Raw genomic sequence first — 27856 nt, 5'->3', positions numbered from 1 at the left:
AGATGCAACTTCATTATGCATAATATAAGAGAGACACCATGTTTTGTTCCCAACCCTACTTCAAACAAGTAGAAAAAGAAGAATTGTTTGGAGACATAGGTCATCAGTGTTGCGTTTATAAATGTGCTACAAAGAAGGCTTTTTTTTTTTTCATTTCTTCACAATGAGAGAACAGCTCATGTGTTGACCCACATGTGTGGATTACAGTGGTCTGCTAACACGCAACAAAAATATGTTTGTGAGGAACATTTTTACCCAAGAGCTTTTCAAATCTGGAAATGGTGAAGTCCAGATTTGCCACTCGTCTTCTTTTTTTTTTAAAAAGACGTAGTTTCCTCTGTCTAAGCAGGGTGTTTTCACACCTCTAGTTTGAAAAAAGTCAGAAAAGTGTGTGAGTCCAGCTTTATTTACGTGGGACTGTTGAGTGGCAAAAGAGGGAAGGGTTTGCATGAAAAGTACGAGCACATGCTTAATTTCACAGCGACAACACAGACTTAGAGAAATAAACAGTAAACATGGACATCAGTCATCAAACTATTTGCCTAAATCTGAATAAAACAATAATACTGTATGATTAAGGTGTTTTCATGAGTTACTTTTTTATTGTTCCTTTCATGATCCCATTTCACATGTTAGAGCACATAATACGATTAACGTCATTGTGTCACCACGCTATCCACTTTTTCTCTGGAGTTTCAAGTAATTTTGGGTGTTTCATTCTTAATTTGTCAACTTTAACTGCTATTTGGCACTTTCACTTTCATTGTGGAACATTGTATGCAAATCCAGATTTCACCATTTCCAGATGTGAAAAGCTCTTGGGTAAAAAATGTTCCTTACAAACATATTTTAGTCACGTGTTAGCAGACCACTGGAAACCAATCCTTCTGTAACTTTATTTCTGTATTATGGGACTATTTTCATATTTTGATGAACTATTTAAATACTTTAAATACTTGTTAATACTAAAATACTTTAAATACTTGTTATTCATGGGTCATCTTCAAAGAACAGAGGGAGCCGTTTGAATGACAGAAATGCAATAATGAAAAAAATAAAATAATAATAAAAAAAGCTGTTTTGCTTCTTGACTTTAAATTATAATTTCGGCCCAAAATTTAGTCTCAAATTCAGCCATGGATAAGGTACATAACATGGGAAATGCATATTTGTAGAATACTATAGGACTTTCAGCAGACAGATTCTTTAACAGCTCTGCATCTAAAGTCATCTTAAAGAAGGAAGGTGAACTCTATTTCCCAGAAATACTTCCTTGAGTTTTTGACTGATGTTGGTTCCTTAATGTAGGAACATCTGCTTTGCATTTTCATACCACTTAACAAAACTTGTTGTGATTCTGCATTTTTCACTTCTGTTTATTTCCAGGAAATGCATAAATAGGTTAGGAAAAAACTACATAGTAAAAGTATGGCATTTTAACTGTAATAATAGCAAAATGTAGGTTAGATTTGTTTTTGTCTAGATACTATAAAACTGAAATGTAATCTGATGATGAGAAAAAATAATGAAAAAAGTATGAATTATTTAATTCAAGTTTGAACATTTAATTAATAAATTTAAAGTTTTAAAATTTAATCTAGCAGATGATGCCACTAAATTCAGAATTTATAAATTAGAATAACTCATGAAAAATATACATTTAAATGCCCACATTCAAATGCAAATGTGTTAAAAATTATATCATTTTTTTCAGCACTATAAATGAAGCTTATATGTAAACTTGCATACCTATATTAAATGTCAGGTTATGCCTTCCTCTTCACTTTACTGTTTGCAAAAAAATTTTTGTGCACCACAGGTCAAATTCGACCACTCTGGATAAAAGAGCGATCAATTAGTTTCCTCTCCATGGGCGTTAGTTTCCTCTCTATGGGTTTCCACCTGCAAAACACAGTGTAAACTAATAAGAACCATCTGCTGCATCAGACAAACAACAGAGTACATGACAGTCAATTGTGGGACAGCTTAAAAGGCATTCACTGTTGATCATCGCATACTGTAATCCTGAATATTTACAGTATGCAAAACTCATTTGCGTTTAAGAGCATGTTCACTCACACAAAAAAAGTGATTACTATAATGATAACTCAATTATCGTCCACACCAATGCATGATAATCTTCTGTTTATTATAACTGTGTCACAGTTATTTCTTGCTTTTGTGATTTATAATTCGTTCACATCTGATGAAAACCTTAGACCACCCATTTTAGCCCCTTAAATGCCTACTCTACCAAATGGTTGATCATGTTTTGACTGTTTTAAATAATGACTGTTAAAGTCATTTAAAGAATGACTGTTTTAAAAAAAATGGCTTACACACAGCACTGCTGGTTTACAGAAAATCAAGCAAACTTAATCCTGTAGCACTACTACACTTTTTGGTTTTATTGTTTAAAAAAAACAACAACAACAAGAAAACATGTTAAATGAGAATCTACAAAATTTTTCAGGATACTTCAAAAATAAAGATGATTTAGTATTCAAAAAATCTTTATTTTGATTATGTTTTTAAATAAAGTTGTCTTACACTTCATATTTTCAGATTTTTCATATATTAATTATGGCACTTTTAAAATAAACTGACCCATTTGGTAGTTGTTGATATTAAAAAATATTGGATATGTTGAAAAAAAAACGCATTGATTGTGTTAACTAGCGACAATAGGGGTTAAGAAATGCAATCCAAAAATTTCTTGGTGGGCAGTTAAAGGGTTTAAATTGTACATGATTATGTTCATAAAACAACATTCACACATTATTGTTATCAGCCCCACCATGTAAAATGAAACCATAGCCATGCAGACTGGCACAAAACAGTTTAGCATAGAGAACCATTCCCTTAATAGAGGAAAAGGTACTATTGTGATTTTTGATACAAAACCAAAGACAGTTTTTCTCACAGGATGAACAGACCCAAAATGAACAAACATGCTTTTGTTTTTAGGGGCAGACACAGTTTGCTTTTGTAATTTGTTTGTTGAACAGAACATCAAATATAATGACATGGAAGATGGTTATTAGAATTTGATTCTGAAAACTAAGAATAACATCCTGTAATGAATCATAAATAGTAAAAGAGGTTGCACACCGAACACAGATGGTCCCGGGGTGTCCAGCGTGTGACCTGCTTATGACTAAGCCAGAATTTGAACCAGAAATAATGCCTTCATTTTTAAAAAAAGAATAGCACACTGTGTTACATCATAATTTATTCACGTGCTTTTGACCTAGTTCTGCTGTGTCTGTGTGTATTTTCCAGAGCCTGCACCAGGCAGCGCATGCTGAGTGGCTCATTTGAGGGTCAGCCAACTAAAGAGAGATCCATTCTCAGTGTCCAGCATCACATCCGCCAAGAACGCCGGTTAGGAAAGAGCATTACAGTGATTTCATACTCATCTATTTCATTTATTTAACAAGCACTGGATAGATTTGTGGCTAAAGTGCACTACATTAAGCTAGTGCTTTAACCTGCACTTTTTGGCACAGGTCCCTCAGACATGGCTCTACCAGCCAGAGAATCAGCAGAGGGAAATCCTTGGAAACACTCACTCAGGACGTGAGCACACACACATACACATACAGAGTCAAATGTAACCGAGCAATAGCTGACAGCACTATCTGTGATCTCTGACACGCGTGTGAACTCTGCAGCACTCCAGCACGGTCCGCTACCGTAATGCCCAGCGGGAGGACAGTGAAATCAAGATGATACAAGAGAAGAAGGAGCAGGCTGAGATGAAACGGTAATACTGTCACTCCACAAACTCGGTCAATCGAACAGATTTTATCCCTCCTTCCCACAAACAAAACATGCCATGTGTGAGTTATTACGCCTTATCTTTCTCTTGTACTGTACGCTGATGGTGGCATTGCGCCATTGTGTATGACAAGACATATTGCACAGAAACAATGCTTTGATTTCAGGTCGGCTGTATTTATTTGCCATGTTCAGAGGGCATGGAGAGACTATAAAAGAGTTATCAGATTTCATTTTAGCTGATTTACAGATTTTTACTATAGTATACTATACTATAGTATGTATGTGCTTGTTTTTTTTTAAATACAGGGTTCATGCGGTCATGGAATACCTGGAAAAGTCATTAAATTTTTGACATCGCATTTTCTATTTCTGGAAAAGTTTTGGAAAAAACTGAAAAATCCACAAAGTTTTGGAAAAGTCATGGCAATTACATTTACATTTAGTCATTTAGCAGACATTTTGGTCCAAAGCGACTTAAGCTGCAGTCACACTAGTGCTTGTGCTTGCAAAATTCTGTCGTACAGCGCTGCGAAGAAGGGCAGGGTTAAACAATATGATTAGACATTTATAAAAGTGAGTGATTGCTCCATGTTTTACATTTCTTATTTTAAATGATCTTCTATTGGTCTCACGCAATCACCTAATGTGATTTCGCAGGTAAGAATTCAACAAGCTTGATCTTTCGAATGCAGTGAAATGCGAAACACGTGCTTGCGTTTCTGGTCTTCCGCATTCGCATGGCTATAAATGGAAGTCTTTGGAGCAAAAAGTGCAGTGTGATCACGGCTTTATAATAGAATTAGTTTTACCTACTAATACTAGTTTCACAAACTATTAAGATTATCTTTTCTTTTCTTGGCCGAAAACATGCTCTCACATTATTAGTGCTGTATAAACATCATCTATTTTACATAGATATAAAATAAATTGAAATTATTGTGTTTTATAATATGCTGTATCAAGTTTAAACATTTCTTATGATATACAACGTATATCTAGACATTACATGAAACATTAGGTCATGAAAAGTGACTTGAAAGTCCTGGAAAAATCATGAAATTTTTGTAGTAAAAATGTCTAAGAACCCTGTAAATATCCAAAAGTGGACTACGTTCACACTGCATGCATATGTGGCCCAATCATCATTCTGTGCTGCAAATGTCCTCTGCTCCTCAGCAGCATAAAAATAATAATTTAATGCAAAACTGGCACTTGTTAACCATTCATTAACAAAATAGCTATATTTTACTTATAATATAATTAATAATTAATAAATAATTAATTAATTAATAATTAATTAATAATTAATACATTAACAGAACCAAATATGAAAGACTGATATGAATATGAAAATAAACCTACAGTACTCCGCCTTCAAAGTTCAGTCTGCGGCTGCTGCTCATTAACCCTTGATAAGTTTACCACATCGGTGGACAGAAGGACGCACACCACACTTGTCATAAATTACAAATGATCAGTGTTTTCAATCAAAAAAGATTTATAGATTGGGTTTCCGAAATACACATTAGTAGTAGCAGAACAAGTACAGTTCATAAAATATACAATGGTTATGTTGTAAAAGGGTAATAAATATATTAAGCCTAATCTGACAATGTGCTTACTTCATTGTGTGCATAATTAGACATTTTGGGTATACTTTTGGGCATACAGGTCAGTTTAGGACCATGGTCTGTTCACACTGCAAATTGGATACTGGCCACATTTATAACAACAATGTGAACAGCTAAACAAAAAATAAATAAATAAATAAAATAAAACAGATCTGAGAAAAAACATCAGATTTGAGCACTAAGCCTTGCAGTGTGAATGTAGCCTAATAATAAAAGCAGTATTGGGGAGCAGAGTTTGCAGTAGATGAGGTTTCTGATTTTATTCTGAATTCTTATTTGTTGTTTTGTTGCTTTTGTTTGGTTTGTTAATTCTCAGAAAAGTCCAAGAGGAGGAACTTCGGGAAAACCATCCATACTTTGACAAGCCACTCTTCATCGTTGGTAGAGAGCATCGATTCAGAAACTTTTGCCGAATGATTGTTAGAGCCCGTTTTAATGCGTAAGACTAAAACTATTTCACATCCATTGCATTATATAGAGACAGTAGTATTTTCATGCACATCATGGCGATGACTAATCCCTTTGCACCATAGCCACTGTTATTTGTTTCACAAACTGTTCTCTGTGTGTGTGTTTGTTTTCCATACGTTTGCTGATACTGTGTTAATGGGCTTTTTATGAATAGGTCAAATACGGATCCCAATACAGGCGCAGTGAACAGCACAAAATACCATCAATTATAGTAAGTCCCAAAATGTTTAGGGCTTATGCGTTATGATAATCTGTTATTATATACAGAGTTTTTATTTATTTATTATTATTATGTTTTGTGTTTTTGTTTTGTTGTGAAATTCATAAATTGTATAGAGTAATTGCAGCATACACCTGCATATTCCTTTTAATATAACAGTGCATTCAAAATATAACTTTTTTAAAGTTGCAGTATGTAAATTGTAGTCAAAAGAATAACAAAAAGCATTTATTAATGCTCATAACTACATAAAAAGTGAAAATCGTCTATTAAATTGAATTGTTCCGTATAAAAGTCAACAAGTGTACTCTGTCTGACTTTCACTTAATTTTTCTGACACACTTGACAGTAAGCTCTGTGTTTATGCTTCATGCTCAAATGTTAGCTTGCTGAAATGCTCAGTAATGCAGTTTTCTTCAGAAGTTCTCAATTGGTGAGAACAAAACTGGCTGAAATGTTACATACAGACATGTCAATGTAGAATGACAGGTCTAATGTGGTGATTATGATTAATAACTTAGCAAGTAAGTTACAGTTTTATATTTCAGTCCGAGATGGCAACATACTGTATTTGAAAAAGTTAGATGGTGCAGATTAAATTAAATGTAACAAATTAATTTAAAATGTATTGTTTAAATGTTAATAAATAGTGTTAAATCATCTGGATCTATTATATTAATGAAAATTGCCTTGAACATAATGCTAAAATATATAGTATATCTTAGTTTCATATTTTGGGGGGTCAAAATGTGATTTGGCTCTATGAATGTTACCCTTAGTTATGTCTATTTTGATTCTAGAAATGCAGTTTGAGAAAAGGGCTTTAAAAAAGTTTCAATCTGGATGACATTCCAGTGTGGGATTAGAAGAAACTTTTGGGCTACATTGTCCTAAAAGGATTTCACCAGTTTCAAAGATCTGAAAAATTAAGTTACATAAGCTCAGACTGAAGAGCAGGAGGAATGCAGAGTAGGAAAATCCTATTTTGACACATTCAGCCTGCACTAAACCTTGCATGTGTGTCTGTGTCTGTGTGTGTTCTCCAGTGATTTGCTGGGCTTGGTAACCTATCTGGACTGGGTGATGATCGTGGTCACTATCTGCTCTTGTATTTCCATGATGTTTGAGTCTCCTTTTACTAGAGTCATGCATGTCCCAACCCTGCAGGTATTCTAAACCTTACTGCTCACCATTCTTTGTCACACACACCTCTAACTAACTATATTAGACTGTAAATGTTCCTCATCTCTCTCCTGAAGGCCGGTCATCTTGTCTTGTTTTTGTTGCAGCCCAGTACCTTTGATTGTAAATCCAATTAATTTAGCTCTTTAGAGCACATTGATTATGATCTCAACTGCAGTGTGTAAATGAAAGGTTTAGGGTTCCTCTGTTTCGAAGATTTTGTACTGTTATTTATGAGACAGAAAGATTGACCTGTCCCTCTTGACAGTTTTCTGTCTCTCTCTTTCTACATTATTTAATTTAAACTCCACTTCAGACAGTCTGAAACGATCTGATCTATACGTGATATGGGTATTTTAAAGATCAATTCCTGTTCTAAGCATAGAAAAAAAATTGTCTTGCCCTAAATGTATTCTGACACATCCAGTCTTAAAGCCTTCTATAAATTGCTAGAAGAAAAGAAAATGCTTTGCCAAAGCCGTCAATTTTTCAGTTATGTTTTCTGTGATTAAATAATTGTGGCATTACTGGCTAAAAATTTTATGTTGATCTTGTTTATATTCCATAATATCATTCTTGCTTTAATAATAATTTATGGTAATAATTTTTTTTTTTCTACAAAACAAAGATTCAGTTGGAATTAAATTAATCTTTAACCGAAATAAATGAAAAAAAAAAAATATATATATATATATATATATATATATATATATATATATATGTGTGTGTGTGTGTGTGTGTGTGTGTGTGTGTGTGTGTGTGTGTGTGTGTGTGTGCGTCTGTGCGTCTGTGCGTGTGTGTGTAATCGATTTGAAATGAAACAAACAAGATATGCTTTAACTGCAAACTGTCAACTTTAATTTAATAGCTTTGGTATTTACATCCAAATCAGGTGAATGCTGTAGGAATTACAACAGTTTGCATATGTGCCTCCCATTTGTTAAAGGTTCAAAAGTAACTGGACAGAATAATAATCATAAATCAAATCGATTGTGTTGTGTATAGAGCCCAAAATGTTAAAATTGTGTTCATGTTCAAATATTTATGGACCTAACTGTACTATTACCTTTTAATTTAACATAAAGTACATTTTAAGATGCCTAAAACTGAAATAAGTTTCACTTGTCATTTTAAAGAAATCTCAATCTATCTCAACAATTGGATGATTTCTGTTCAATGACTTACAAAATATATTTCAATACAGATTAATACTTTTTCTGAGGAATTGTTGATGAATGGCTAATGAGAAGGAACCTTTTATAAAAGTTATAAGCTTTTTTTTAAAGAAATAGTTCACCCAAAAATGAAAGTTCTCTTTTTACTCATTCATTATTTGTTCCAAATCAGTTTGAGTCTCTTTCTTTTGTTGACCACAAATTAAGATGCTGTACAGCCATTGACTACCAGTACTTTTAATCCTACTAAAAATGTCAATGGCTGCTTTTTCTGAACATTCTTCCAAAAATCTTGTTTTGTGTATAACAGAACAAAGAATTTCATAAAAGTTTAGAACCACTTGAGTGTGAGTTTATATTTAGTTGAATTATGGATTTTATGAGCCCCTATCCTATAGTGTAAGCACTTTGTGATCAAGAGCATCACATACTAGTGGTTACATCACTGAAAGGCACCTTTATAACTTACAGTAGTGCTTTAGGAAAAACCACTCGATGACTATATTGTTGAAACACTAAAACAGCCCTTTCCCTGCAGATTGGAGAATATGTGTTCGTCATCTTTATGAGCATTGAGCTGAACCTGAAGATTATGGCAGATGGCCTGTTCTTCACTCCCACTGCAGTCATCCGAGACTTTGGCGGCGTCATGGACATCTTCATCTACTTAGTAAAACTCTTTTTCTCAGCTGCTCGCTTGTGAAAAACTCGCATTTAAATGCATGTGAACAGTGGCGTTCTGTCTGATTACTCACTTCTCTTATGAGGCTCTGAAAATCGCTTTTAATAACCCCTAAACCGTGCTTCATTTAAATGAGGCACGTAATGTCATCCTGTTGACTCATTTCTGAAGAATTTAGTCACTTTCACACAAACATTGTGTGCATTTAATATAACAGCCTACTAAGCTGACTATTTCTCAAACTTATTTGTAAGTTGATAAGAATGGTTAATTTCCTTTAATTTAACAATAAGTGATTTTACAATTTGAAGAACTGCTCTTTAAGATGATCTTTCTGCCCACCTTGTAGGTAAGTTTGATCTTTTTATGCTGGCTGCCAAATAATGTGCCCCCTGAGTCTGGTGCCCAGCTCCTCATGATGTTACGTTGCTTCCGGCCACTGAGAATCTTTAAACTGGTGCCCCAAATGAGGAAGGTGGTTCGAGAGGTCCTCAAGGGTTTCAAAGAGATTTTTCTGGTGAGTGACTAAGGTGACCTACTAGTTCCCAGCCTGTAGAGATGATTGGTGATTTGATTCTAATTATTGAAATTAGAAAATAGAAATTTGAAATTATTGAAAAGATTTTAATTATTGAATATATACATTTAAATTTTATGGATCTATCAGCATTCTGAATAGTTTTAAGATCAAATCTTCTAGTAAAAATAAGTCTCTCGCATACCAAAAAATGGCAGAAACTTTTAACATATTCTACAATATCAAAATCCTCTCAGCTTTTCGCCTGGAATTATAGTATGTTCTTACGAATCTTTCAAAACATTAATTGACACAATACTTATTGAGTAATTCAAACCATTTACTTGTATATGAAAATATGTATTTCATATATTTTTTTAAAAACATTAAATTTGTGATATATCTGTGTTGACAGTTACTAGCGCTGCACAATATATCGTTTTAGCATTGATATCGCAATGTGTTCATCTGCAATAGTCACATCGTAAGTTTACGCAATGTTGAGAGTGAATTATAATTGATCATTTTGCTGTGTCTTCTGAGGCCTGTGACTGTGAGGGTTTTTAAACCATTAAGGCCTAAGAAACTGTAACATTTGTAAAAGATTTATAGCAATAAATTTTATTGAATTGTTTATATAATTACAACTATGAATTGTTTTTTTGCATTAAATTATTCAATTACTGCATACATTTCGACTTCCTCTAAAAACAATAGGATGCAGTTTTTTTATTTGTACTTTTCTGTACTTCTCTATTGAATTTATCTATATGCTTTTAGATGATTTTTTATGATGTTTTATGCATATGCACTTCCCTACAGAATCATCACAATCAATCTAAAATGATAAATTATTTCCAAACAACTCACACTTTAAAAATGTTTTCGATTTGAGTTGGGACACCATTAAGGAATTACGTTAACTTTTTCACAAAATTAAGTGGGTTGAAAATAAAACAATTAAATTGTCTAAAGAAATCTTCAGAATTGTGTTGTTTAAATCAGCTCAGTTTAAATCAGTAGTTTAAACAAACAGCTAACAATTTTTAGTGCATCTTGTAAAATTGTATTTATATCTCAATGTATATTGCAGAATAAAAAAATATTGCAATATTAGATGTTTCCAATATTGTGCAGCACTAAGAATTACATTTATTTTATGCTGATTTATGTAACCTTTTAGTAATGCTAAATATTTTGTCCATTAAATATGTAAATTTTAGTAGGATTGGTTGGTCTTTATTTATATTTTTGGTTTAGAAAAAGCAGCCTCCCTGTAGATATCAGTACAGATGAAAACTATTTTGATGTTTAAATTTTAAGACATTTCAAAGTTTAAAAAAGCAAGAAAGCAGACAATTCTTCAGCAAAATGTATTCACAGTTAAATAAACAAAAAACGTTTTGCGGATTATGTAATGTAATTACAAATATCATGTTATATTTTCCCCAAAACCATGGCATTTATTAGCTCCATATTTAAAATGTTAGACCATCTAATCAAAAATGTATTCATACAGTATGTGCTGTTTACTTACTATATGTGGAAGTACTTTTTTTTTTCTTGTGCATTAAAATTGCTGATTGGTTTACTAATAGTAAGACTACCTTTCATTTTACACATAGAAAATACTTCTTTAAAAATTATATAACATAAATATGTTGTCATAGAGTAAGAAAATGTGAATAATAATTTTGACAAAAATGCAAGATAAAACCTTACAATTCCATGGTGATTTGATTTGTTTAGCTCAGTTTTATTGCTTCCTTATATTGGTCATATTATTTTTAAGTTTTGTATTAATGCACTTCTTTTTACATTGCTTTAGAAGTGTTTTAGTTGAGGATAAAATTGTTTATGCATTTACATTATACATCAAATGCAAGATGAGCCCTTAAATTGCAAGGCAAGAAGCTCTCTTTTTTTGCAGTAACGTAATGCATTAACTCAGCAGAATTTGTCCTGGAGATTTCTTTATGGACTTTCATTATTAAGCTTTGTTCCCCTTGGGCACTTTCTGTGAGCTTATTATAGTGTTACTGTATATGAGAGTAATGCACTGGCCAGTTTTTGTGGGAAAGCCATTTTGCTGTAGACTGAATTATTGATTTCCCAAACAGGTCTCTATTCTTCTCCTGACACTAATGCTGGTGTTCGCAACCTTCGGGGTGCAACTCTTTGCTGGAAAACTTGCCAAATGTAATGATCCTCATATTTCTAGCAAGGTATGAAGCAATTCTTGGACTTTTCAAACTACTCAGCGTTGAGGATTTTCTGTACTTCACTGAAATGTTGTACTTTTTTCAGGATGACTGTCACGGCATCTTTAGAATCAATGTGAGCATTTCAAAGAACCTGAATTTGAAGCTCAAGGATGGGGAGAAGAAACCAGGATTTTGGGTGCCAAGAGTTTGGTATGAAAAAAAAGAATATTCTTTATATTTATTAATAAAACAAACATCACTTTAATTGTTGAATATGCTTGTTGAATTCACTGTGCATAAACATATGGACATGAAAAAATAGCAGTGTGAAATTGTGGTAAAGGCTTGCAACTTTTTCTGACAGCTTTTCTCTTCTAGTTTTCATTGAAAACACTATCGGATGGGTTTAGAGAAGGTAATGGGTGGGACAGTCAATATAAAGATAAAATATTATGCATAATGACAGTTCTCTCTCACAGATGCATGCAAGAAGGATTTCTAGAGATATATACAGCGGCCTCTAATAGATTTACAAGAAAATGTGCCTCAGTAACATATTTGAGATGTAAATAAGTACAAACAGACGTACCCCATGGTACACACTATGGGTCCGATCATAGACTCGGCAAAATAAGCTCAAGATGTGTTTGGTGTGACTTGTTGCTATTTTCAGACCAGTGTAACCCTAATTTTCACGTTATGCACCACATTGTTTAAATAGGAAATCCATTCATACCACTTTGTGTACTCATGGGTATGCTGGTCTAAAGTGGAGGTGTTGCTATATTGAAGAGCTGAAATAGATTGCATCATTGACCATCTTAAAGTAGGTCTAAAGTACAACGTAGAACACGTTAGTTATGCATCTATGTGGGTTGAAACGCTTACACATTGCTTAATACATAGTATGTACACCCATTCACAAATATCTTTACTTATGAAAAAAGAATTAAAGGATCAAATGTTACAAAAATGATTATTTTCTACATAAATATGAAAACTGTTTTTAACCACATTTTGTTATTATTGTTTTTCACTTAACAAACAAAGTTAAATATGTAGGCTAATAGATGTCTTCAGTGGAGTACGTACAACACAGTTTTCTTATCCACTAAAGTAAAGGAGTAAATTAAAGAGTAAAATAAAAGAAAAAGACAAAATAAAGAGGCTGAATGGAGGAGGCTCATTCTTTATCGTCATGCTGCAGATGGTTTGTTTAACTGTTTTCTGATATTCAGGTGTTCAGTTTTTCCACCTACAAAGTCCGCCATGTTAATAGCAAATGCACCATGGCAGGATGCAACTGACTCCTAAAAGGAATGGTAGATGAGACTCTAATTAGTTTAATGCACTTTATACTCAAAACACACCCATAACCCATTAAGAGAATAAGCACAACCCTGTTAGATCATGCACCAGGGCGCTGAGCGTATTTTTCCATCTTTTGAATAGCAAAAGTGGATTCGGACACGCCCTTAATGCTTTTGTGCCATGCGCTTTAGATTTGTGCCTATATTGTTAAAAAAGAACCCTACATTTCCCAGTTCTCAAAAATGTAGTCCTGTGCACATATGTCTAATGATTCTTGGGTGATATTTTTAAACAGGCAGAAAATGCTATTTTGATATAAATTTATCATATCTATTACCTATCCAATTCTTATAAGATAAAAAAAAAATAATTAACAATATCATGTACTTCTTGTCAATAAACCTAACTGACAGCTAACAAATATATAAAAAATTTTATTGGGTTGGACAGTCCTTTCGCTGCCTAAAACTCTACAGCAAAATATTAAAATGTATGCTTGATGTGAGAAAACAAACACCACTGGCTCTTGCATGTTTAAGAGTCTGTTTACTATAATTAGTGTGCAAAGGATGAAAAAAAAAATTTTTCTTTAGAAACACAGTCAAGTACAAGTAGTTAAAAGTGTATTTGAGTAAAGCAACAATTAAGTACAGTAATTCACTGCCAGCAAATTTGGCATGCAACCATTCAGATCCTACATACTGTACAGTTACCACAAAATATTATCTTTATTTATCAGACTTTCATTTTGACTTTTCATGTAGTTGGAACTTGAAAAAAAATTCTTGAGCATGATTTTTTCACAACCAAGTGAAATTCATTTTCTTTTAAAAGTCAACAAACCACACCTGTCAAACCTTTAGTTCTGAAGTCTCTTTGTGAAATCCCTATAGTGTAACAATTCATCTGTGACAGCACAAACCAGTGTGATGAATGCTCTCATCATGTAAACAGCAGCACATTTTCATCATCTTTCATATGTATTTTCCCCATAAGCAATAGTCAGTGTTGCAGTGCAGTGGTACGGTTAGTCGTGGGCACAGAGCAGGGGGCTGATATATCTTTCCCTGCGGCATAAACACAAACAACACACAATCATACACCCACACACCAATGAGTCTGTTATTGCTCTAGAGATGTTTGGTAACACAATGGCAAATTATTTGTGAGACGTTAAATAATGAAGACCAGCAAAAAACACACACATGGGTCCATAGCACATGTAGAGGGAGCAAGGCTTCACCTAAACTGGAATAACAGGGAGAGAGAGAGAGGGAGAGGGAAAGGTTGTCACTCTTTTATCTTTGAGCGCTTTGCATGGTAACAGGAAAAAACAAGGCGTTTGATCCTTGTGTTCATGTTCATCAAATAAAAAAAGTCACTGGTACACACACAAACACATGTGTACGCACACACAGGCATACACAATTTATACCAGAGATTATAAAAAAGGAGCAGCATGAATCATTGTTTCTTTTACTTGTTTTGTAATATATTAAGAGCTTTGGGTCTTAAACTGAGAGGTCAGATTTTATAATTGCCTTCTAAATGCATTTCTTGTTTTCCTATTATTGCTTTGAGGGTGAATATATTAAATAAATGCCTGATTAATCATCACCAAACCAGAAAGCAAAACAATACAATATAATTCAACAACAAGAAAAAAATTAATAAAATAAAACTGTGAGTTTTTTAAATTAGTTTGATTGTGAAAATTACAAATAATATTGAAAATAACTATTTCAGAAAGTGCTTTTTTTTTTTTGAAAAACAGCATACATTGATGTTGAGACAACAACGCAGTAATGATGTTCTGTTTGCTTAAAGCTGCCTCACAATATTACTTTACACATATATTAATTTTATTAGTACAGAGGTTTACTAAGCTGTATGGGAAATATACAATTTTAATCCAAAAATGACCAGTCTGTCAGATGAAGAAGAGTCGGAATTTACTGAAGATAGTTTGTAGTTTCATCAGCAGAAGCCAGCTTCAACACTCTCACAACGACTTTGTGGGCCACTCCGCTTACAATCTCAAAACAACAGCAATTAAACTTTTACGCAACATCATTAACTGCATCATACATATAGGTGTTTTACCCTGATTGTTTAAAACACACATAGATTGACAAAAAAACAAATCCTATGTGCGTGTGTGCGTCCAGTTCTGAACAATACCTCGCTTTAACTAGGTTCAAATTTCAAGTTTGTGGATTTTTCTTGTGCAATTTGACATTTGCTTTGACATGGATTTTTCATGCATTGTGTTCTGCGTCCTGATTTTCTGTAGACTATTGTCAATCAATCTTTTCTATGGCCCATGTACAGTACAGAATTTGTTCAGCTTTAAAATTAATATAAATCTTCATCACTAGCAGTGTGAGTTTCAACAGTGGTTGTAACTGTCTGCAGCAAGACCATCGTAAAGGGGGTTGCACTCTGGATGCCCCACGCAGCACCATGAAAACAAAGGTTTATACTGCAAGTCGACAGCTGTCTGTGGTGCCCAGCTACAACTCGGGACACTGTTCATATTTCTGTCGCACCACAGAGCGCCATCTGAATAATTTCATTTTAAATAACATACGAATTTGCACATCCGTTGTGTGTTACTTTTAATTGTCATGTGTGCGTCTCATCCGGTGTACGACCTCCTTAGCGATGCTTTCGCTTTGTGGATCAGTGACTGCAGGAAAAAAGAATGTTACGCTGCATGCCAACATTATCCAAAGAAAAGCTAAATAGCTTTATGAACCTTTTGCTGACAGCGATGAATGTTTGCTCCTGACAACAGATTTTGATCTTTGGTTTCATTCCATAACACTGAACTCATTTTTGTACAAAAGTTTGAACTTTGAGAGTGTTTAAACGAGAGAAAAATGTGAAAATGTTAATGTCTGTCTGAGGAAATCGTATGTAGTGAGGGGTTTTACAGCCTTAAAACATCTTTAATAACTATATAAAATGAAGTTGACTTCTTTGCGGGATATCGTCTACTGTGACTATTTTCAGGGGTTATTTTTAGAACATAACTCTCATGATAAACAAAGGACCACTTTAAAATCTCAAGTGTACAAACATCAGACAGCCACTAGGCTGTTCAGTGCTGACCCCAGACCTGTGAAATGGTCCACAAAGGAATAGAACACACACACTCAAAAACAATATGTTTATTTCCCAAGGCTGAGTGTACTCTTAGCCATCTTATCAAAACTGATTAAAAACTGGTACAATCTACATCCAAACTTTCAGCTTACCTACAAAGGAATTACCTCTAAAAGATTTAACATGTAAAATGGGAAATAACTCCAATTCTTCAAGGGTCCAGGTCTACTTGAGAGGTCTCCATGAGCCCTGACCTGCATGGGTAGATCCTGAGGAAGCAAATCATTTGGCATACAGAATAGCAATCACACACATATAATTCCAGTTTAGCTCTAAATAATCTAGGCTCTTAAACATTTAACTTTATTAATAATCATAAAGACATAGAAAAAGATATGTGTTACTCCATCTTGGAGTGGACATTCATCGGAAATCCCATGCCATCAAAGCTTTTATTAGATGGCAAAGAGTAAATTTATAATCACAATAATCTCACAGCATGCTTATGAAAATAAAAAGGCTTAATTTTGTTAATGAACTTATTTTTATTTTTATTCTTTTGTACCGTTCTTTTGACTAAAGGTGAAATGATTCACTGTATTTTTTTTTTCTTTCTAATAAAAACCTCAAACAAACACTCAGTATCTCCTGTGCTGCTGTTTTTAGGGCAAACCCTCGAAACTTCAATTTTGATAATGTGGGCAATGCCATGCTGGCTCTGTTTGAAGTGTTGTCGCTGAAGGGTTGGGTGGAGGTGAGAGATGTCATCATTCACAGAGTAGGACCGGTAAGTCACTTTTATTCCCAGTGTCATTTATAACATTAATTCTGGACTGTACTGATTGGGCTCTTTATTTGTGTCAGATTCATGGTATCTACATCCATGTCTTTGTGTTCTTGGGATGTATGATCGGACTCACCCTTTTTGTTGGCGTTGTCATTGCCAACTTTAATGAAAATAAGGTATGGGGATTTCTTGCTGTTTGTTGATTAGATATCTGGTTCGATGGCTGGTAACTGATCAGATATGTTGTTTGTATTTGCTTAGGGCACTGCTCTGTTGACTGTGGATCAGAGGAGATGGGAAGATTTAAAGAGTCGACTCAAGATTGCTCAGCCCCTCCACCTCCCTCCACGTCCAGGTCAGGGTCCAAAATTAAAATGGTCATCATAATGTTGCTATTACTAACACATTCTATTTTATGTTCTTTACTTATGTATCTAAAGGTGTCATATAATGAAAATATATGGATATAATATTAATAAGAGAATAATAATAAGGTTCACTGTTTAGCACTGTCACTTCACAGTAAGAAGGTTGCTGGTTCAAGTCCCAACTGGGCCAGTTGGCATTTCTATGTGGAGTTTGCATGTTCTCCTGTGTTTGCATGGGTTTCCTCTAATTGCTTTTTGACTGTGGTACAGGTGAATTGGATGGACTAAATTGGCTGTAGTATATGAGTGTATGAGTCAATGTAAGAGTGTATGGGTGTTTTCCATTACTGGGTTGCGACTGTAAGGGCATCCGCAGAGTAAAACTTTTGCTAGAATAGTTGGCAGTTCATACCGCTGTGACAACCTCTGATAAATAAGGGACTAAGCCAAAGGAAAGTGATTAAATAATAATAACAATTCAATATATGGAAATGACATACCGTGAGCCTCAGACACCATTGTTTCCTTGTTCTCATGTAAAATCTAGATGAAAAACAGGTCAATCATAACAAAACACTGTTATATTGCACACAGGATGATTATTGCACACACCCCTAGCTGCATTTGATTGGCGAACAATGTTTCCTAGTGAGATTACAACAACCATCATCCAACCCCCTTATTTTTAAGTTTATCTAAGCGTTTATTAAACTAACTAGACTTACAATTTGAAAATGGGAGAGGCAGAGAGACTAAAGCCCACTGTGTCATTTCTTTACATTGTTTTCTAAACATTGATAAGCATCATGGACGGACCCCATATGACGTTTTACCATGTGTAGGATTCTAAAAGATGAGGTGCAGCTCTTCATGTCTGCTTTGTGATAGTCTTTAAAACTGTACGGTTCCTGATTTATTTATTTTTTGTTTTATATACTGGTGTAGCTGACAGAATTGTACAATATACAATTACAAGCATCATAGTGACTTTGATGGTAGCATTTAAAGACAGCAAATGCAATTGTTTTTATTTTTCATGACATCCTCACAAAGCAATAGTTCACCCAAAAATGAAAATTCTGTCATCATTTACTCAACATTTGATTTAATCCAAACCAGTTAAAAAAATGATGATTATTTGATAATGATGAATTTTTGATAATGAACACAAAAAGATAAATATATATTGAAGAATGTTGGCAACCTATAACCATTGACTTCCATAGTCAAATAATATTATTATAATAAATTTTTTTTTATTCTATCTGAGAACATTTCTTATAGTGCTCAACATAAATTAGTACACCTTATTTTGAAAATTAATGCTTTTATCCATTTGTCAGTGAATGTAGGTATTATATTTTCATGCATTTGAACAAAACAGATTTATTAAACAAATATATTTATTAAAATAATATTTTAGTCACCGAACATAATACATTACAAAGATAAAGCAAAGATAGCACATTTAACACATAATTACCGGATACACTGTATATGCTCAAATATAATATTGTAAAGCTTCATTTAGAAAATATTAATTTAAAAGAAAGATTTGGACGGGTGTATTCATATATGTTGAGCACTATAAGTGTAAATACATTTTATTTTACATCTTTAAAATATGCTTTTGTTTTTCTCTGATCAGACAGCCACAAATCGACATTTCAGTGTCACATGGATGAACATCACCAGAACAGCGAGTGTAATATCCAGCAGCATTCTCTCAGTCTCTCATCTCTTTTTTTCCCCTTACCTCCATCTTCCTCTCTTCCTCTCCTGGCTAATGAGGCGTCCCTGCTTTGCATGTGTTTCCTGAAGCATTTAATCAGCTCTCCTCTGCTGTAGTAGAGAACAAACTAAATTTAAGCTTTCAGCAGTGGGTGCAGCCCCAAGGCAATCACACACTTGATAATAACCACTTCACTTTTGAATCAGAAGAGTTTGCGCTGCCTGCAGTATGAATGACTTTGGGCACCATGGGCACCCTAGAGCCGAAAAAAGAGGAGTGATTCTGCCCGTGTCTCCCATAGATTGACTGACTGATTGATTTGGCTCTGCGGTGATGCCGGGGCCTCGTTATATTTTTATGTTTGACTGCCGTCGGCTCGCCTGGAAACAGACACTTCAAAGACATGTTTCATAACAGCAGGCAAGAATAAACACAATTATCATAGTAGGCAATTATCCAGGCATATTTTATGTGGCAATTAGACACCAAAAATGCTCCAATCTACTGACAAGCGTGCATATTTGATTGATATGTTTTGAACCAAACTCCAAAAGCTGCAATGGACCAGTTTTCAGTATTTTTCTGTTCTGTTCTAGTCATTAAGCATTGTGTAAATCTCCCAAGTATCATTTTAACCAATGGAGAAACACGCAGCACTCTTTGTAAATCACAATAGAATTGTTCATCTGTGCCTCCTCCTATAAACAATGGGCTGAACCAATGGTTTCTCGCTATCAGCATGAAGACAGTCTGCTCTTCCTCCAGTGCTGATAACAAATTCAAACGAAACAAAAAAAAAAAAGCATTTTGTGGGCTATACTGCAAGTTACGCAAGTTTCCTAATTAAATTACCCTCATACAGCGATCAAATATGAATAATGGTTTATAATCTTTGAAGCATAATTAACATCCACATGTTTGACCATTCATTGTAACATTGAGGTTGTGTTATTGCTTCCACAACCACTATTTCTGCTACTACCACTACTACTAATAAATGTAACAATAGCAATAAAATGGTAAGAGTGATACAGTGCTCAGCATATATAAGTACACCTCTCACAAATTTATCTTTTAAATTCATATTTTTAATAGGAAGCTATACAATCTTATATTTGTGCATATACATTCGATTAGTCAGTACTGAAGCCAAATCTGGAGCTTATCTAACAAAATAACTTAAGATAATGGTCCAATAACTGGTACACCCAAATTTATGTTAAAGAAAAATATTAAATACAAATAAAAAAAAAATAAAATAAAAAACGAGAAACAAAAAAAATAAATAAATAAAAAAAACTGAAAAACTGAAAAAAGGTTTTTGTAGGTTGTAATTTTATTTTGCAATAAATTGCTTGAATTTAACTGTATTTTCGTTCAATTTCTAAATATTTTTGGTAACTTAAACATTATTTTAATAAATTTATCTGTTTTAAAAATCTGTTTTGTTTAAATGCACCCAAATACATTGCCTATATTCACTGAGAAATAGATCAAAATATTCTTTTTCAAAATGTGGTGTACTCAATTATGCTGAGCACTGTATATTGCACTTTGGCAACACTTTACAATAGGTTTTACTAGCATGACATGAAACAAATCCAGAGTTGTATTTATTAATGTTAGTTATTGCACAAACAAGCAATTTTCATCTTATTACATTAACAATTAATAAATACTGTAAAAATGTATTGCTCCTTATTACTTCATGTTATTTAACAAAGTAGCCTTATTAGAATCAGTTACCAAATGTATTCATCAGTTAGTGAGGAAGTTTTAATAAAACTATTAAATTAATAATAAAATTTTTAATTTTAATAAAAATTGCTGTTCATTGTAACTAAATCTATAATTATTATCTTATATTAGTGATTTAAAAAATATAAGATATAAATTATAGATGATTTTTTTAAAATAAACATCACTAGACTTATTTAAACATCTGGTATTATTTGGTCATTTTAAAGACACAATATATATGTATTGCTGCCAGAGGGCACATGTTCACAAAAAACAAAGGTGTAGTTTGAAGACACTGTGACTGGTTGTGGAATCATGGGAGTTGTGGTCTTCATTACAATCTATGGAGAGCTCATGTTCATGCATAAGCTAAAGTATTTAAAACTTCATGGCAGTTTGAATCAGAGTAAAGCTGAAAGCCGAAATAAGAGTGTTGAAGCAATTACGGGTGAGAGACGACTGTGATGCCGCACGAAAGCAGCAAAGATTTTATTATGCCACAATCCACTGCTTATGGTCATACCTGACAAAAGTGTTGTCGCCTATCCAAGTTTTAGGAACAACAAATAATAACTTTACTTCTAGTTAATCATTTGGTATCATAAATGGCTTATATGAAAGGCAAAGGCCTCTAGATTACGCTTATTTTACCAAAACAAAATATGATCATGCTTTGATTTTTAATTATTTAATTAGAAAAGTAAGATCTGACTTTTCTTAGATAAAGTCACTTAACAGAAATAATGTACAGTATAGGATATAAGGTCAGAGAGCAGTGGAAAAAGAATTAATGTTGTGTATCACTTCTATGAGTTTGGACCCCTACATCCATGCATGCCTGTAATGACTCAAATAACTTATTAATAAAGTCATCTGGAATGGCAAAGAAAGCGTTCTTGCAGGACTCCCAGAGTTCATCAAAATTCTTTGGATACATCTTCAAATGCCTCCTCCATCATCTTACCCCAGACATGCTTAATAATGTTCATGTCTGGTGACTGGGCTGGCCAATCCTGGAGCACCTTGAACTTCTTTGCTTTCAGGAGCTTTGATGTGGAGGCTGAAGTATGAGAAGGAGCGCTATCCTGCTGAAGAATTTGACCTCTCCTGTGGTTTGTAATGTAAGGGGCAGCACAAATGTCTTGATACCTCAGGCTGTTGAAGTTACCATCCACTTTGCAGTTCTCTTGCAAACCCCCATACTGAATGTAACCCCAAACCATGATTTTTCCTTCACCAAACTTGACTTCTGCCACTTTTTCAAATGATCAACTAGTTAAGTTATTATTTGTTGCTCTTACAACTGGGAATGACGACAGATTTTTGTCAGGTAGTGTAGATACAGTTCTGTTTTTTCATAATAAATACATGTTTAGGAGTTGCGTATGATGGTTCGAAACTTTGCTAAAATTGCTTCTTTGGACATTCTTCTAAACATTTGGGATAATGTAAGTGCATAAGTAAAATAGTGTATTTTGAGTTTTTTTTTTTTAAGTATTTCAGACTGAAGTATTGTGCCTTTAAGCCAAAAAGTGAATTGCAGCTTCATTAAAAGCTTCTCACATTTGTGGCAACAGTTTCAGCTGTATAACAGAATCCCTAAAAATGTAAATGAACACTGATAATACAGAAATGAAAGCCTAATTCAAAACACCTGTTGATACTATAATAGTTAAAAAATAAGACTAAAAATAAGACTGCTGCAACAATGTTAAGCTGTTGCAATGGAGGACCTGAAATGAGGGATGGTTCTAGAGAGCTGTGGACGGCAGGAGGCGGAGTTTCTTTTGTGCTTCCTGGCAGGTATTCTGTACTCTGAAATAACACAAAAATCAATACCTTAGTCAGCACTCGGCAGAGCAACCACATCAATTCCAACTCCATTGAAACTAGCTTCAAATAATCTGTCTGCGCTCTGTGGCTGTTGAAATGAACTTGTGATTACAGTACATGATGAATGCCAGTCAGACCCTCACGACCTTTAGCGGAAAGACAGCAAAACGATGATGTGGCAGATCTTGAAGCAATACCAAGGGTAAAGCTTCTACCGAGTGTGTTGAATGAACAGTTGAGATGATTTTCTATCGGCAAGTGTTTTAATTGATGATAGAAGATAGCGCAGAAATTATTCTGAAGGTCAGGAAATTTTAACCAGGTCTTTGTTTTACGACCAAAGCAGCGGATTGTTCTGGAAAGCCCTAATTTTCTGCTCTTCCAAATCTGAATACTTGTTCTTGCATTTGCAGAAAATGGTGGATTTCGTGCAAAGATGTATGACATCACCCAACATCCCTTTTTCAAGCGAGGGATTGCTGTGCTGGTTTTAGCACAGTCTGTCCTCCTGTCGGTTAAGGTGAGGAGGCCTGCTGCTACTAAACACCATTATGTTGTACAACATCAGTTCTGAAAAACTTGCAAAATTTATTACATTAAATATTTGTTCACGTGCTTTATCCTTAATTTAACTGACAAAAGTACAAAGAAAATATGTCAGATGTTATACAGACCCAAATAAATAGCATTCTTTAAATATAAACAAATTCTGATTTTGGTGGCTGCAGCACACACTTAAAGAGCTCTTTTTTAATGATCTAAGCGCAAAATCTAAAGCTCATGAAGCAAAAGCATTAAGGTCGTGTCCGAATCCACTTTTGCTGTTTTAGGGATGAAAAATACGCTTTGCGCTGTAGCTTGTGCTTATTCTTTGGCAACGGTGAAAACTCACTCCACTGAAGACATCCATTAGCCTATATATTTTACATTTGTTTGTTAGCGCAAAGATTTGTTTCAAAACAAATTTTAAATTCAGTTCTAATTTCCAGCAAATTAACAAATAAACAATAATAACAAAATTATATCCAAACACAAGTCATATTCTGATACCCCATACACTGTAGTGACGCATACAACTCCAAAACCCGACAGGTGGACAAATCTAACCTTTTATTAAAACAAATATAAATATGCATATAATAAATACTACAACTAATAATAATGACATTATAATAAAAATGCAAATTGTCATGAATAAATTGAAAAAAGTCAATTTATTTTAAATAAATTAGGGTTGCGCTGGTCTGAAAACACTCTTTTTAATATTGACATTATGTTAACTTTTCAATATAGTTATTATTATCTGAGGGGGTTGTTAAAGTGTTCATATTGACAAAATACATTTTAGTTTGTCAATAAAAACACTGAAGATAATTTCTTTGTATTTTTGCCAGTTAAATAAATGTTAAATTGAATTAGCCAGTTGCATTTTATAAAATGGTGTAACTTTTTCTAGAATTTGTGTTGTATTTTAGCATTAAAATAATAAATGTAATTGTTTTCCCTGTGTTTCAGTGGGATGAGCTTGGCGCAGTTACGTTTCCCTTGGCCACAATGTCAGTGGTTTTCACTTTCATTTTTGTTTTGGAGGTAAATATATAATACATTTTGTGTATAGTACAGTCTCATGTTCTGTTTCTTGTTCTTTCATGAGTCAGACCAAGCTATATATATTTTTTACAAACACACACACACACACACACACAAATTAAATTCACCAGAGGCCTCACAGTTCACAAGGTCTTTTGGAAATATTGTGTGGTCATGACATAATGAAATTTGCTGTGCCGCAGGTGACTATGAAGCTGATAGCCATGTCACCAGCTGGATACTGGCAGAGCAGGAGGAACAGATATGACCTACTCGTCACATCCCTCGGGCTCATATGGATCATTCTGCACTTCGCTTTACAGGTACAGTCTAATATATTTTAGATTTTAAACAAAGGGAGTTTTAGCTGAATTGGTTGATTTTTATATTGTACAATTAAGATAAGGTAATTAAAGTATTTTGTAAAAAAAAAAAAGGCCAAAAAGACTAGTTGTTTTCAGTTAACATTGGTTAAATGTGTCAATAGCACACTTGATTCTAATAATAGAATTATTTTGAGGTAATTTTAACTTAGCATAGAAAATTTAAATGTAAGTTTAAAAATAGACCAAAATTATGCAAAGTAACATTTAATCATTTTCTTTTTGGCTTAGTCCCTTTATTAATCAGGAGTTGCCACAGCAGAATGAACCGCCTACTTACAAACACTCTCATTTACACACATACACTTCGAACAATTTAGCTCACCCAATTCACCTATAGCACATGTCTTTGGACTTGTGGGGGAAACCGGAGCACCCGGAGGAAACCCACACGAACACATGCAAAGTGCACACAGAAATCATAGAAAAAAACTAAATAAGCGTCCAACCATCTTAACTAGAAAAAAAATATTTAATGTGATTAATAATTTGCTTATTAACAAATTAATTGACTGTACATGACTGTACATTTTCAATATTTCCTTAATATATTTTTGAGGGGTTAATACTTTACAACATTATGTAATGTTGTTATTTTAAAATATGTTTAAAATATTCTGAATCTTACATCAGTTTGATGGACAGCATATATATTTTAAAGTCTTTTTTGGCAGTCTTTCTAATCATTATGGTAGTGTTTTTACTGTAACTAGAATAATGTGTGTGCTGTGGTCTTTTGAAATACTGACAAAACTGAAAACATCTTATTGTCATGTTCACCAGCGATCTAGTAGCTGCAGATCGCTTAAGGACTACAAATCCGCCATTTCTGGACTACAACACACACACACAACCGGTTCCAGATCAAAACTGATTACACTCTCACAGCTGAAGCTGCTCAAGGACTGATTAATGCACTACATAAGGAGCACAAACACTGTTGCTGAGTCTTGTTTTTCCGTGTTTTTGATCCTTACCTTGTTTATTTGTTTAATCCTTTTTGCTGCCTGCCTTGTGACCATCTGCCTGTTATTTTGACTATGACTCTGCATTGTCCTTATACATCTGTTTGCCCCTGTATTGACCACTGCTTGCCAGACCATTCTAATAAACCTGCTTGTGGAACCGCACCCCTGTTGTCAGTGTCACTTCCACTGTTACACTTACACTTCATTCTTTTTTTAAGATTTTAAAAAAATCTGTAATTCTGTGATTACAGTACTTGTATGGATTCCTCTCCTTGCTCAGCAGCAAAGTATATCTCATTCTCTAATTACTTTCCCTTATTTTAAAAGCAATGTAAAGAATAGAGCAATGTTAAAATAATTAAGACTGACATGAATGTAAAAACAAAAGCAACATCAATATATTGTCATCTCCTCAGAAATTACTTTAAAAAGTTAATCTTTTCTGTTTTTTTGTTTATCACCATAATTTAAAAAAGACCAGTTAAAAACAATGTGAATTTAAATAAAAACAGAATATATGCATATTCAACTACTACACTAAATTTGCAATATAGTATTTTAAGCCATACACCATATGATCACAAAAAAATCTGTTTTTTTAATTTACATTTATTCAAAGAATTTGTATTTATTAAACAATACATGACTGTTCAAAGTTAAAACAAAGGTTATTAGAGATTGTTATTACTCTGTAATTACTACTCTGATCTCTTTCTTCAGAATGCTTACACATACATGATGGGCACCTGTGTGATAGTATTCAGATTTTTCACCATATGCGGAAAGCATGTAAGTACGCATAAATTCATATGCTTCAATAAAAAAAAGCTTTTATGCTAAACACAACATAAAAATCACACCTTATCCACTACAAACCTGACTGTGCATTTTTATTTACAGGTGACGTTAAAGATGCTTCTGCTTACTGTGGTCGTCAGTATGTACAAGAGTTTCTTCATTATCGTGGGCATGTTTTTGCTGCTGCTGTGCTACGCTTTCGCCGGCGTCGTTCTTTTTGGCACCGTCAAATACGGAGAGAACATTAACAGGTGAGCTTTTCTTACGCATGGAGGTGATGTTTAGATTGTGTTTGCGTGCCAGAACTCAGATTTGTAACACACTCTACTACAACCTGCGGCGCTGATATAATTGGCGCCGTCTAAATGTTTTGCTACAGTGCCCTTGCTTGCGTTTGGGGGAATCAATTTTCAGGTACAGCTGACAGCTTGAGAAGAAGCGACTCTGCGTGAGATCTTACCTTTTCCTCTTTCGCCAACAGACACGCAAACTTCTCCACCGCAGGGAAAGCCATCACCGTACTTATTCGAATAGTCACAGGTGAAGACTGGAATAAGATCATGCATGACTGCATGGTAAGAGATTGGATGTCAGCACCGTTTTGCCTGCTAGCAAGTGTCATTGCTGTGATAATCATAACTAAAAAACAGATCAGTTAGAACAGAATTGCATAATTATACATCATCTAGTTTTTCATTTGACATGCTTCTGAATTGTTAAGTGAAGTCTGCAATATTGCAATTTAAGTTTTTTTTTTTTTAATTAGTGGTCAAAAGTTGGGGGTCATATGATTTTGTATTTATTAAGAAATTAATATTTATGTTCAGCAGTTTATTGAAATGAAAATGTATAAATTATAAGAGTTTAATTGCATATTTTTTTTGGTATTTATCTTCAGGAAATTACAGAAGGCAACAATATAACGTTATTATATGATGTAATGTGTCAATAAGCTTGTAACTGTACTGTGCATTTACACCGTGGCCATATTCATCTCTTTGAACACACAAAAACAACATTAACTTTATAGCTGACACTAATAGGTCAGTCACAGCCACTAGACTTTTCTGACAGGGTATTTTAGTGTCAACAAATGCCATATGTTAAATTTTTGGACTACTGTACAGGAGTTATTATTAGGGATTATGGATAACATTTTTTTTTTTTTTGCATGAGGATAAAATACAAATGCTGTTATGAATGTATTAAAACATATGCTTGTTTGTCATAAAAATTCTAAATAATGACAATAAATACAACAAAAATCAGTCCAAGGCACTTATTTAAAAAGCCTTAATTCACATGGCTAAACCTAAAAAAAACTATGTGTTTTGGCAAGAAACTGCCTTCATCAGGGTAACAGTGATCAGGTG

At 33.8% G+C, this 27856-nt stretch overlaps 2 protein-coding genes across 10 annotated transcripts in view; one reads left to right on the top strand and one right to left on the bottom strand.

Moving 5' to 3' along the window:
* The window catches only part of clybl (citrate lyase beta like), a 760714-nt gene that overhangs the window by 298595 nt on the left and 434263 nt on the right, over positions 1-27856 (bottom strand). The gene's annotated exons all lie outside the window — the stretch shown is intronic.
* Positions 1-27856, top strand: part of nalcn (sodium leak channel, non-selective) — a 192014-nt gene that overhangs the window by 151118 nt on the left and 13040 nt on the right. For 8 of the 9 annotated variants that reach the window (XM_087266408.1, XM_087266412.1, XM_087266411.1 and 5 more), the window contains 19 exons: positions 3283-3384; positions 3510-3579; positions 3675-3766; positions 5731-5853; positions 6040-6096; positions 7152-7272; positions 9001-9132; positions 9494-9661; positions 11782-11886; positions 11969-12075; positions 16951-17071; positions 17149-17247; positions 17333-17426; positions 23158-23264; positions 24260-24334; positions 24538-24657; positions 26406-26474; positions 26586-26734; positions 26965-27058. In XM_087266408.1, the coding sequence (XP_087122534.1) occupies positions 3283-3384; positions 3510-3579; positions 3675-3766; positions 5731-5853; positions 6040-6096; positions 7152-7272; positions 9001-9132; positions 9494-9661; positions 11782-11886; positions 11969-12075; positions 16951-17071; positions 17149-17247; positions 17333-17426; positions 23158-23264; positions 24260-24334; positions 24538-24657; positions 26406-26474; positions 26586-26734; positions 26965-27058 (2005 nt within the window). Of the gene's footprint in view, positions 1-3282; positions 3385-3509; positions 3580-3674; positions 3767-5730; positions 5854-6039; positions 6097-7151; positions 7273-9000; positions 9133-9493; positions 9662-11781; positions 11887-11968; positions 12076-16950; positions 17072-17148; positions 17248-17332; positions 17427-19087; positions 20393-23157; positions 23265-24259; positions 24335-24537; positions 24658-26405; positions 26475-26585; positions 26735-26964; positions 27059-27856 lie in introns of those variants that run through there. The other variant, XM_087266413.1, reaches the window with a different exon arrangement.

This window comes from Danio rerio, chromosome 9 (assembly GCF_052040795.2).
Source record: "Danio rerio strain M-AB ecotype USA chromosome 9, GRCz13ab, whole genome shotgun sequence".
Lineage (NCBI taxonomy): Eukaryota > Metazoa > Chordata > Actinopteri > Cypriniformes > Danionidae > Danio > Danio rerio.
This window is presented reverse-complemented; position numbering and strand designations above follow the sequence as displayed.